Source organism: Misgurnus anguillicaudatus, chromosome 21 (genome assembly GCF_027580225.2).
Source record: "Misgurnus anguillicaudatus chromosome 21, ASM2758022v2, whole genome shotgun sequence".
Lineage (NCBI taxonomy): Eukaryota > Metazoa > Chordata > Actinopteri > Cypriniformes > Cobitidae > Misgurnus > Misgurnus anguillicaudatus.
Genome location: NC_073357.2, coordinates 37773583 through 37786196, shown reverse-complemented (window position 1 = coordinate 37786196; position 12614 = coordinate 37773583). Strand labels below are relative to the sequence as shown.

At 38.1% G+C, this 12614-nt stretch overlaps 1 protein-coding gene and 1 long non-coding RNA gene across 5 annotated transcripts in view; both read left to right on the top strand.

Moving 5' to 3' along the window:
• LOC129444965 (uncharacterized) overlaps nt 1-12614 on the top strand; it is a 105276-nt gene that overhangs the window by 8899 nt on the left and 83763 nt on the right. The window contains exons 1-3 of one of the 4 annotated variants that reach the window (XR_008644674.2): nt 12-150; nt 562-698; nt 5853-6516. This is a non-coding gene — a long non-coding RNA (uncharacterized lncRNA). Of the gene's footprint in view, nt 1-11; nt 151-561; nt 703-5852; nt 6517-12614 lie in introns of those variants that run through there. The other 3 variants (XR_012359977.1, XR_008644672.2, XR_008644673.2) reach the window with 3 other exon arrangements.
• cebpa (CCAAT enhancer binding protein alpha) lies at nt 1644-3824 on the top strand. The gene has a single exon (XM_055205962.2). The coding sequence runs from the start codon at nt 1877-1879 to the stop codon at nt 2747-2749; it is 873 nt and encodes a 290-aa protein (XP_055061937.1). The 5' UTR covers nt 1644-1876; the 3' UTR covers nt 2750-3824.

Genomic DNA, 12614 nt, shown 5'->3' with positions numbered 1-12614 from the left:
TCTGCTCTTCTAACCAATCAAATCGGATGGTGGGGAGAGATGACGAAATACACACTAGACTGACACGTCACTGAACCAATCAGACTGCACTTGTTAGTGTGGGTCGTTTTCAATGCAATTAGATTAGATCATTCAAGAATATCTAACAAGGTAATTCCTTATTGGTATTGGGGAAACGAAAAGTCGAAATTATGTAATAAAAACCATACATGGGAGTAATAAAGTATAGAGGATAAAAAGCCAATACAAACTTGTACAACAAAATTGTTTGTAAAAAAGTTTATTTTTAACTTACATATTTATCTATTTTGTAATATTATTTTACAGTATTCTTTGTGAATATTGTCTACCAAATAAAATAATTAAATTTTTCACGTATGACGAGTACGGCATATTACATGAACTGTTACTAGATAGCTTCAATAAAGTATTGAAACTACTCTTTATCGCGTAAAGATGTGGTAAAAAAGAACGGACTCAGACAATCCATAACAAAAATGTATATCTGAGCCTATCTTCTAATGGCTAAATTCCATAACCTCTGTTGTCTCATACTTACAGTGTGGTACCTGGTTGGCTACGTGCAGCGCGCACTGTAACAATAGAGGGAGCTCCCAGACTGCACAAGCACTGAGCGCTCCAATGGCAGCACATACAACTGCCTGCAAAAATGTGATTGCGTACTCAAGCTTGCACTGGTAGGTAAGACGTGTGCTGTTCTGTTTGTTTTGGCAAACAATACCTATACTCAGGTTGTTGTGCCCTAAAAGATCTTTAAGCATCCAGGAAATGATAAATGGTAGGCTACAGTTTCATGGGTTACTAAAATAAACACAAGGATTAAAGAAGTCTACAATGGGATGCACAGAAATCACATTTTTAAGTTAAATGTAACGAAATTCAGCAACACAAAAGCATAAATCATCAGAGTCTGACAAGTGTCTATCTGTAATAAAATAATAATAATAATAAAAAAAACCATTCTAACTCGCAAACATATATTAAAAATATACGTTTTTTCGACAGTCGGTTATTTGCTTTTTAATTTAATAAAAATATATTAATTTCTCGTGTTTTTATAATGGTGCTTTAAACAATAAATCAAATTCTTTCCCTGTTGCAAAGATTTTTTTATAGACGCTATTAATTTTTATTTCTATTCATATAGGCTAACATTTATAAAACGTTAAGCTGTGCTAAGCGACTGCCCGTATAAAGTTTTGCTATTGAAACCGGTTTCATGACAGTTTAATATGGGCACATCAAATGGACCCACCTCTCTAAATGAAATAAGTTTCTTTCTACATGATTATAAATTAAATAGTTGATTTAATTAAAAAAAAAAACATTTTAATTACCGAAATACAGCACATCTGTGATAAAATTAAGAAAATTCTATCGCGGAATTCTTAAAATAAAAATAGATTTTTCTTCCTAATCTTGAAAAAAAATCGTAATCTTCATGCATTATATTTGTTAAAATAATGATAATGTTTAAGTCATCATATTTGAATGAATATAATAAAAACATTTGTATGAACGTGTGGGAGTGCGTGTGTTTTCTGACAGCTATTACGTACAGAAGCATTAGGACCCAGAGCACACCCGCCTTCCAATCTCAAACGAGTATAAAAGCGCACTCAGAAAAGTATTTGACAGATGTGAAGCTCGCACGCTGAGGGTGCAAGTGTCGACTTAACGGAAATCCCGTGTGGTGTTTCAGAATTTAACTCGCATCCACTTTACGGTTAATTTCATAGACAGGCTGAAAGTTTGGTTGTCCCAAGAACATCGAGACAGCGCGGCTTTCTCCGGTACTGCGAACAAGCTGGATTCCCGCAGCTCTTCACCATGTCTGGCGGGTTTTAGATACTCCATGGAGCAAGCAAACCTGTACGAGGTCGCCCCACGACCACTGATGACCAGCCTTGTACAGAGCCAGCAAAACGCCTATATCTATAAAGACACTGCGACCGCGGGAGACCTGAGCGAAATCTGCGAGAACGAAAACTCAATTGACATCAGCGCGTACATTGACCCGTCTGCCTTCAACGACGAATTCCTGGCTGACTTATTCCATAACAGCTCCAAACAAGAAAAACTCAAGCTGGCGAGCGGAGATTACGATTACCCCCACGGCGCCAGTGGCACACCGGGGGCACCACAGATGTACAGCTGTCTGAACAACTACGTGGAGTCTTCCAAACTGGAACCGATCTACGACAGTCCGGCACGAATGAGACCTGTAGCCATCAAACAAGAGCCCCGAGAGGATGATGAGCTCGGCCACTCGATGCCACCTACATACCATCACTCTCAACACCACCCGCCGCATATGTCTTACTTTCAGCATCAGATTGCGCACTGTGCGCAAACCACCATGCATCTCCAACCGGGACATCCCACACCTCCCCCGACCCCCGTTCCTAGCCCGCACCACCAACACAACCACTTGCCTGGGGGCTCCATGAAAATGAGCGATCGGGTGAAATCCAAAAAACAGATCGACAAGAGCAGCGTCGAGTATCGGGTGAGGAGGGAGCGCAACAACGTTGCTGTACGCAAGAGCCGGGACAAGGCGAAAATGCGCAACGCGGAGACGCAACAAAAAGTGATCGAGCTGTCGGCGGATAATGATAGACTGCGCAAGAGGGTTGAACACCTTTCACGAGAACTGGAGACGTTACGGGGCATCTTCAGGCAGCTGCCCGACGGATCGTTTGTTAAAGCCATGGGAAACTGCGCCTAACGGGACCAAGAGCGGAGTGTGCTGGACTTTTGAAGTTTGTGTGAATTTACGTCTGCTGGATAAACCCTGACAGATTCTGTTTCAATAGGAGCCAGGCAGCTGCGGTATACATGTGCCTTTTGTACAAAACGATAAGCTCATCTTCTCACATCTGAACTATGGACTGAATGGTTGTTGTAGGTGTGTAGTCCTATTACGAATGTGTGTTAGCTACACGAAACATATCAGTGCAGCTAATAGGCATGGTTTCACCTGTTAACTTACAAGTCTTCATAAACCCCCTTTTGCGCCTTGCCCCCTGGTTTATATTATGGACAGCAACTGAACTACTTTTTTAACAAAATGCAGTGGAAAAACATTCCTGCCATTCGAGGTTGTATACCACACCTGTTGCTGCATAACGTTCACTGTATGATATTGTTCATTTAATATTTTTTCAGGGGATGGGAATGGGATTGTTTTATGGACGGCAATAAACAAAATGCCAAAGCAAAGGACTGGAACGCATTGTTTTTTACTGTGGTAGGCCATTTGTCATGCAACTATGTCGTGAAAATGCAGCCTGATGAAGCACATTGTGAACATTTTGCCATGATTCGGGTACTGATCTGTAAATGCCTGTCAGTATACGCTTTTACAGTAAACGCTTTGTATTTATGCAATATTATGATTGATAAAAATGTGAAAGGGTGCATATTTCTATGCAATGTCTGTTGCTGTCATTAGTTTTGATTCCGGTGAAAGATCACCGTGTGCTTTCTCACTGATTTTGCAGTGAAGTCCTGTTTTGCTCTGTGTGCGCATTTCATGTGAACTGTTTATTTCTTTTGTACAAGAACACTCGAGCAAGAGACCGGTTTCAGTGCCATTTGATTTTTCTTGTCTTTATCGTCATCACTGACTGAACATTTGGAGAGAAATACACAAGCAAGGATAAGGAAGCACTTTTTTTAATAAACGGCATATTGAAAATGTAATACAAATGTTTAAATACGTCTCAGTTTTAAAATGAACATTATATATATAAATATATATATATGCCAAGAATTATGAATTAAAAATATTGTCTTACTTATGTCTCGTCCATTGCCATCTCTTTTTAAAGTGTTTTTTATATATTGCTTTTGGTTATTTTCTATAATAATAATATCTATAATGATTCTATAATATATGCATTTATGTAGATTATTATTTCATAGTTATTTGTCGCATTTGTGCATTGCATTTTTAGATGGGCCTATCTGTTTAGTTTCTAAAATGATGTTAGTGTAGCTTCAGCCTCAGTTAATTTGACTCTTCCTCTGTTGACAAGTATTATGCGCTCGATAGGTGGCGCTCTCAAGCCGTTTGCAATAACAAACTGAAAACCAGAACTGACTTGAATTAGATCAGTGATAGGGAAATTGTAGGTTAATTTATGACCTTCATATAATTTCTTTTAAATAAATAAGACATCCATTGAGCTACAAGGTCTTTGAGCTGCACAATTAGCATGGACTTAATTAACATTTAGTGTGTCAGTGCTTAAAGTTTACTTTGAATTGCTGCTTACAACACCCTCCAAAAAAGATCAAGGTTTGTCTCAGGCATTGATAAGGATCTCCCCCATTATTGGTGAGTATCTCTCAATGATTAATTCCTCTGCCTTCAGCTCTGAATTGATCATCTTCAAATGAGATGGTGTGCGGTTCTACTGATATCTTTAGTTCTTCTCAAAAGATAGATAAAGAGAGAGAGAGAGGCACACAGTCCCTCTAACCTGTATAGGCACGTTACACTCCATTGTTGTCAAATGCCATGTTTTCACATAATCAGCTCTGGTATGATTGAATCAGTAAATCATTCCCCTTTCCAAATCGCTGTTACAGATGGCTCACAAGGAATCTGCCCGGGCCAGGTTCAAGCATATCAGTGAGGTCAACTATTTGTCTCACTCCTACTTGCCTGCCAGCTAGCTCTGTTCTGTGGCCAGCTCTTTTTCCTCATTCAGTTTCACCTGTGAATGATCTCCAACATGCTTTTGTATGCAAAGTTGAGGCCAAGTACAATAAACACCCTTAGTTTTAGTTTTATGGGATAGGGAAGGCCTTAATGCTTGTGGTGACATTTATTAGACTCATCAAATTTTATGGGAAAATAGCATGACCTGACAAATTTACCACGCTGGAGTCTTAAGTGAAAAGTATATTATATTAACTAATTACATAAGGTTTTCCCATTAAAATTTGACATGTTTACTCTTTCCTCATTGTATTATCACAATGAGAAGTTTTAATCTTATTCTGTAAAACTCGTTATCTACAAAATAAGATATGATGATCAGCTACTGTATTAAAGAGACTTTTTTTAAATTAAATCAGTTTTACAAATAGGAACATAATAAATTACCCTTTAGAAAACGTAGTGCATTCAATATATTTTGCGATTTCCTTCATCTTTATTTAATCACTCACATTAACAGCCGTATACTTTATATTTGATCTAATTCCCTTTGCTGTAAAGGAAACCATAGACATATGGTACTACAGAAGCTAGTTCAAGGGATGTTTAGGAATGTCCATATAGAGATGACCTCTCTCCTCTCCGGATGGAAGATATTAAATCATCACGCCAAAGCTTGGATGCTTCTTCTGCCATCTTATTTCCTGTAGCTGTGCGTATTCTCCATTGACTCACTTTTGTCTTCTCTCTGTCCAACATTGAACTGTTCAAGAGGAGCCAAATCTATCTTGACTTAATACGTAGTTTTGTGCAGCTGCGTTTCATGTTCGCTTCGTTTCGAAATGACGAATTCTTTTGTCTCTGTTCTGTTTAAAGATTTCGATTGAGCCTTTGATAAGAGCTTTTTGCTTTGTTAATAAAGGTAAAATGCACCAGACATCAAATAATCTGTAAAAATAAACTGCCCTAAATAATCAAAATATTTAGTATGCTAGGTCAGTGCTGATCACTGCTGATATTAAAGGTAATTTGCTGGATGATTATTGCAGTACCTGGTATATTTACTACATTATCATAAGTGGAGTACATGTGTTTGGCTATGCATTTGCATTTAATCACAATATTTAATAATACACTTTAATTGCATTTTCTTTCTTTGCAGGTTGTTTGAGGAAAAATGTACCTGACTTTTGCCATTTATTGGACTGTGTTCTGGTCCAATATAAAAGCACACCCTATGCAAGAGCCAGAAACTTCTCCCAAAGTCCACACTGCAGATTCTCTTCTTCAGGTCAGATATGCGTGCCCGTTCTTATATTTTAGTTCTTGGTGTAGTACAACTCCCTTTAGTAGCAGTAAGATTTAAAACTAAGTCCCTGTCCAGTCCTTTCACCATCTGCCAGCAGGCCCCGAAATTTCCTTCTGGGTGCAATAATAAATATACCCCACTAAATCTTGGGCCAGTGAAATAGTAGGAAGTATATCACTGTTTGTTTGCTTAGGGACGGTCGTTAGACGCCTGGATCCTGGACTTGACAGTTGCCAAGACAACCAAAAAGATTTTAAATCCCAGCAAAAAAAAAAAAAAAATCTAACTCTCTTTCTTTCTATGATTTAAGTTATTGCTTTAGTTGTTTGGTGCAAGCTAAAGATTGATTGCAGGACAACAGGAATCAATATATTATTACGTTAATTGAGTTATATTTTTAGCAAGCTCTCATTTATTATTATTCTTTACGTCTCATTTACGCCTGGCTTGTTTTCTAGAGAGCTCGACTTATTCCTGTTTCCAATTCATACCTCACTACAATTTATTAAGGATTGCTTACCACCCTTCCAGTTTCTGTTTTTCTTTCTATGCTTTCTTGATTTCTTGCTTTCTTGATTTGTTTCTTTCTTTTTGTCAATCTTTGTCTTTGTAAATGAGAGATCATTTGATTTGATCTGATTAATTTGATTAATAGCCATTAAATGGGTCACACAATATGGTTCAGTTGAGGAGTGCAGCTTCTTAGTTATGTGTTTGATACAGCGCATACATTAAACAGGCTGTTGACACGGACGGGTATTGTAAGAGGTAGTTTAGCATGCAGATGGTCATGATCCTCTGTTGCACACTTCCCCGTCATGAGTAATTATCTTTATCCTGCTAATCATTGCTCATTTATGAAAACTTTTGGTTTGAGTCTTATTGGAGTTAGCCTTATTGTCAAAACACTTTTAATCTTAGAGCAAACACAATTTAGTGTTTGTTTAACATAATATGTTTTTACGAATGATATTTTACATTTAGTCATCCCAAACCCTGAAGTATGTACCAAGAGACCACTTGATAAACTTTTGGATTTAAATTAAATATTGAATTGGCCAACAACTTGTTTTTCAAACATAGTTTTTGTGATAAGTATGAAGCAATTAAAATACTTCTTTGTTTACTTTATAATATACACGAGTATGAAACAACAGACAGGTAAGCACAACAGGAACAAACGGGAGTAATAACAATGATCCAGCAGTGAGCAAACAGAAAACAGTAGTATATATACACACAGACTAAATGACAAACAGGTGTGATGAGGCAGGTAATTAATCAATGAATGTCCAGGTGACAACAATCGGAACAGAGACAAGACATGACACGGATTAACCGTGACAGTTAACTTTGTACAAAATGTCAGATTAACAGACACATTGTGGTGATGAACAAAACATGCTGATAACATTAAACATTAAGTTTTGTTCATGCCGGATTGAATGTATTCTGTCTGACCAAAAGAGAACATAACAATTCACGTTAATAATTATTTAAAATTGTAACATTTGTTTTTATTCATGAAACTGCAATATCAAAACAACATTCCACATTTACTGCTCATCACAGATATAAAGACACAAAATGAAACCGATTCATTTTCATAAAAAATATCTACTGTGATCGTGTGCCTTTGTTTATGCTGAGTAACGGTTTGTTTTCATGGTCTCTAGAATGACATCAGGCATACGGCATTCATCAGAGCAGAAAAATATAACATAAAGAATAATAAATGATAATTATAAAAAGTGCTGCCTGGAGAAAGATCAAACTTTGAGAGTTTGATCATTTCCAAAACACACTCAGGAAATGAAAGAGAATATCAGTTACAGTGCATTACAGCTTTTTATCCTTAAAATCAGATCTATATTACTAATGCATTTCGGTGTGTCTCTCTCAATACCTCATCTCTATTGATGCCTTACTTATCCTCTATTTCTCTTTCACTTTCTGTCATATCACAAAATAAGAACAGGTGGTTTATTTCCCACATGTGTGCTTGGCCTATTACAATTTGGCAGCAATTGCCTCTTACATTTTATATGGAGTCATTTACGTCAGACGTCACACACCCTTAACACACAGACCTGTAAGAACAGTGCTGTTTGCAGTCGTCTCAGTCCATTGCTCTTATAGTAAATTTTAGCATTAGAAGCTAAAGGTCCTTTGATTGGATTGGCTGCTGAGGCAATATTGAAAGATATACATATGGTGAAAGATTTACTTATCATTAGCTGTGAAAAGGGGAAGAAAAAAATCATAAATATATTTAAACAAATATTTATAGATAGTCTTAAAGTTCAATCTTGGGTGTTCACATACAATATCAGTGAACTGTGATGAATATTCTCTCAGCCCCTTCTCATGATATACAGTGAGGGAAAAAAGTATTTGAACACCCTGCTATTTTGCAAGTTCTCCAACTTAGAAATCATGGAGAGGGTGCATTTCCACTGTGTGAGAGACAATCTAAAAAAAATCCAGAAATCACAATGTATGATTGTTTAACTATTTTTTTTGTATGATACAGCTAGTGGTATTTGAACACCTGAGAAAGTCAACGTTAATATTTGGTACAGTAGCCTTTGTTTGCAATTACAGAGGTCAAACGTTTACTGTAGTTTTTCACCAGGTTTGCACACACTGGAGGAGGGATTTTGGCCCACTCCTCCACACAGATCTTCTCTAGATCAGTCAGGTTTCTGGCCTGTCGCTGAGACACACAGAGTTTGAGCTCCCTCCAAAGATTCTCTATTGGGGTTAGGTCTGGAGACTGGCTAGGCCATGCCAGAACCTTGATATGCTTCTTACAGAGCCACTCCTTGGTTATCCTGGCTGTGTGCTTCGGGTCATTGTCATGTTGGAAGACCCCGCCTCAACCCATCTTCAATGCTCTAACTGAGAGAAGGTTGTTCCCCAAAATCTCGCAATACATGGCCCTGGACATCCTCTCCTTAATACAGTGCAGTCACCCTGTCCTATGTTCAGAAAAATAGCCCCAAAGCATGATGTTAACACCCCCATGCTTCACAGTAGGGATGGTGTTCTTGGGATGGTACTCATCATTCTTCTTCCAAACACGTTTAGTGGAATTATGACCAAAAAGTTCTAGTTTGGTCTCATCTTACCACATGATTTTCTCCGATGACTTCTCTCGAGCATCCAAATGGTCATTGGCAAACTTAAGACGGGCCTGGACATGTGCTGGTTTAAGCAGGGGAGCCTTCCGTGCCATGTATGATTTCAAACCATTACATCTTAGTGTATGACCAACAGTAACCTTGGAAACGGTGGTCCCAGCTCTTTTCAGGTCATTGACCAGCTCCTCCCGTGTAGTTCTGGGCTGATTTCTCACCTTTCTTCGGATCATTGAGACCCCATGAGGTGAGATCTTGCATGGAGCCCAAAGTCAGAGAGAGATCTACAGTCATGTTTAGCTTCTTCCATTTTCTAATCCAACAGTGGACCTTTTTTCACCAAGCTGCTTGGCATATTCCCCATAGCCCTTTCCAGCCTTGTGGAGGTGTACAATTTTGTCTCTAGTGTCTTTGGACAGCTCTTTGGTCTTGGCCATGTTAGTAGTTGGATTTTTACTGATTGTATGGGGTGGACAAGTGTCTTTATGCAGCTAACAACCTTAAACAGGTGCATCTAATTTAGGATAATAAATGGAGTGGAGGTGGACATTTTAAAGGCAGACTAACATGTCTTTGAGGGTCAGAATTCTAGCTGACAGACAGGTGTTTAAATACTTATTTGCAGCTGTATCATACAAATAAATAGTTTAAAAAATCATATATTGTGATTTCTTTTTTTAGATTATGTCTCTCACAGTGGACATGCACCTACAATGACAATTTCAAACCCCTCCATGATTTCTAAGTGGGAGAACTTGCAAAATAGCAGGGTGTTCAAATACTTATTTTCGTCACTGTAACTGTAGGACCTTACTGAATTACTTTTTCTTCATCCGGTCACAGTGTGTATATAATGTGTTTTAGACACATATTGCCCATATAAATATGCAGATTTTACCAGGCTATATAATTTGCGCCTAATGCAAGTTTGTAACGTAGAGTTGTTTGGTTTCACTTTTGTAACTGTGTTTTGTACTCCTTTCATGGTAATGTGCCGTATATGTGTATGATAGCATCGCCTGTGGTTTTCAACGGACGGCTCTTGGCTGTGACATGTGCCATGGCTGTGTGAGGCTGCTTTCATGTCCTGCCCTGTCGTTCAGGTCTGCAGCCCGATCGAAAGATACACATTTTGAGATCTTGTGGTAATGCTGGTGTAGTTATTATTTTTTTCTCACTGGCTTGGTTAACTTTGAAACGTTTTATCTGATTCACATAAAAGGTTAACAAAACATTTGTGTGTCTTTTTCCCACAATCACCTACATGCTTTGTGTGGTTCATTTTGATGGAGGTGTAATCATTTCAGTTGCTGTATAATGTAGGTTTTGTCTGGTGAGTTTCAAAGACCATATGAAATTGATAGCGACACAGTTTTTTTAAACTGTTAATTGTTTGGATCATACTGAAAGTGATTTTCGTGTGTGTCAGCTGCTAAGGACAAAAAAGATGAAAGACTTCTGAGGTCACATATTTGTGCGAATATGAAGGTAGTTTCCAATGGTTGATTGCTTTATCTGATAGGTTAAGGTTTTGCCTATAGTGCCAAATCTGATGCCAAAATCCAACTACAGTTTATAAAGCAACTGCTGCGATTTTTAAAGTTCTGCTTGCTTTGATATGAATGACTGACAGAAGCGTTTAAGAAATTTTCTGTATTGCTTGTTACTGAACTTGAAGTGTTGGACAGCCACATGATATGAATCAGCGTTCCTCCCAGGATTTGCGTATTTGAACTGTTCCACACTGTTACTCCAACATGAGTTATAGTTGCTATCATGGTCTTCACAGTTGCACTGATTTGACATGCGGTTTGGATCCCCCTTATATTTCTCCCTCTTGCTCTTTACTGCCACTCTATCTCGTGTGTGTGTGTGTGTTTTTCTGTGTGTTCGTGTGATGGTACCTGGGGGGTCTATAAGATTGAGGATGACGGTTGAGAAGTTCCACATGTCTTTTCTGAGTAAAATGATGTGATGGGATTTTTGTGGTCATTGTGGATTCTGCTGTTTTGGACGGATAACAGACAAGTCTTTTGGGACAGACAGCGCTAATCGCATACAAATTAGAATTTCTTCTGAATGAGGTCAATCTGGAGACATCAGATCACTTGCAAAAGAGATTTAGTAGCTTGATGATTTTGTAGCTTAGTTTTTTTCACCAGTGATCTCCCCTTCAATTTGACGAATAGTTTAATCAATATATAATAATTGGTGAGTATTGTTTCTTATGGTGATCGTGCACTGTCAGGAAAATGGTCAAAAAATGCTGTCACTGGGGCTGTACCCTTGTAAAAATACATCTTTGCACATAAAACCCCGGTTTCACAGACAAGAATTAAGGCTAGTCCTAGACTAAAACACATGTTCAACCGAAAATAACTTTAACTGACCGATCTTAAAGGAACAGTATGTAGGATTTTGGAAAAAACTTGAAATTCAATCACACAAATGGTGGCAAATACACAACATGACAACATAAACATCAGTTGAGGGCTGCAACTCCACTTTTTAAATGACTATATCCTGGCTATACCCCTTTTGTCAGTGATAAAAGTATTTTAAATGAAAATTATTTCTTAATTTCTAGTGACACATCAGGGCCATTTTATGATTAATTTATATACATTTCTTACATACTGTTCCTTTAAATTGTGCCAGTGCTATTGATTTGTCTCAAGATACACACCAGTAAGATCTTTTACTAAGTCATGTTTATAAAAGATGCTTAAACACCTTAAAGGTATAGCAGAAGATTTTCCCAAATTTTCCACTTTTTAAAAAAATGCACATGCGCAACACTCTACCTGCTCCAGAGAGGGAACGCCTATAAAACGTGTGCACGAGAGAGAGCATGCACGAGCCTAGTTCTTCTCTTCGCTCTGTTTACAAGTTGCTGCCGGCATGGCTCATACATTGAGATGTTTAGCGTGTCTGCGCGGTTCTTGACTTGTGCCAGGGCTGGCATCGCTAATCATACATAACATCAACTTTTACTAGCAGTGATTTTAAATGGATTTCTCCAAATAGCATGCCAATCTTTACCTGTCGAGTAGAAACTTCGCCACTGAGGCATTAGTGGGAAGCCCAACCTGTGTGAAATATTCTCCCAAAAACCCTCTGGTCTTGTTTCTTTCTTCAGAGGCTTTTCTCTTCTTGTCATACAATTTGTAAACACTTTTTCTTTTACGACCCTTAGGCATTTTGAAAAAATAGGCTGAGAACGCGAGCTTCAATGAATGGCTGAAACTGTACTGCCCTACAAAGGCTAAGTGCAGTAACCAAACACTGAAATCGAGAAAAATGCCCTTTAAAGTTTTTTTTACACCAGCCAGTCAAACATGTTACTGCAATTTTGGCACACAAAATTGGGACAAAATTGAACCAGGAGACTTTGTCACAAGACACAACCGATCTCACAAAGCCCATTTCAACCCCTAACTCAATTTTGACCAAATGCGTATTTACTGCGGTTTGG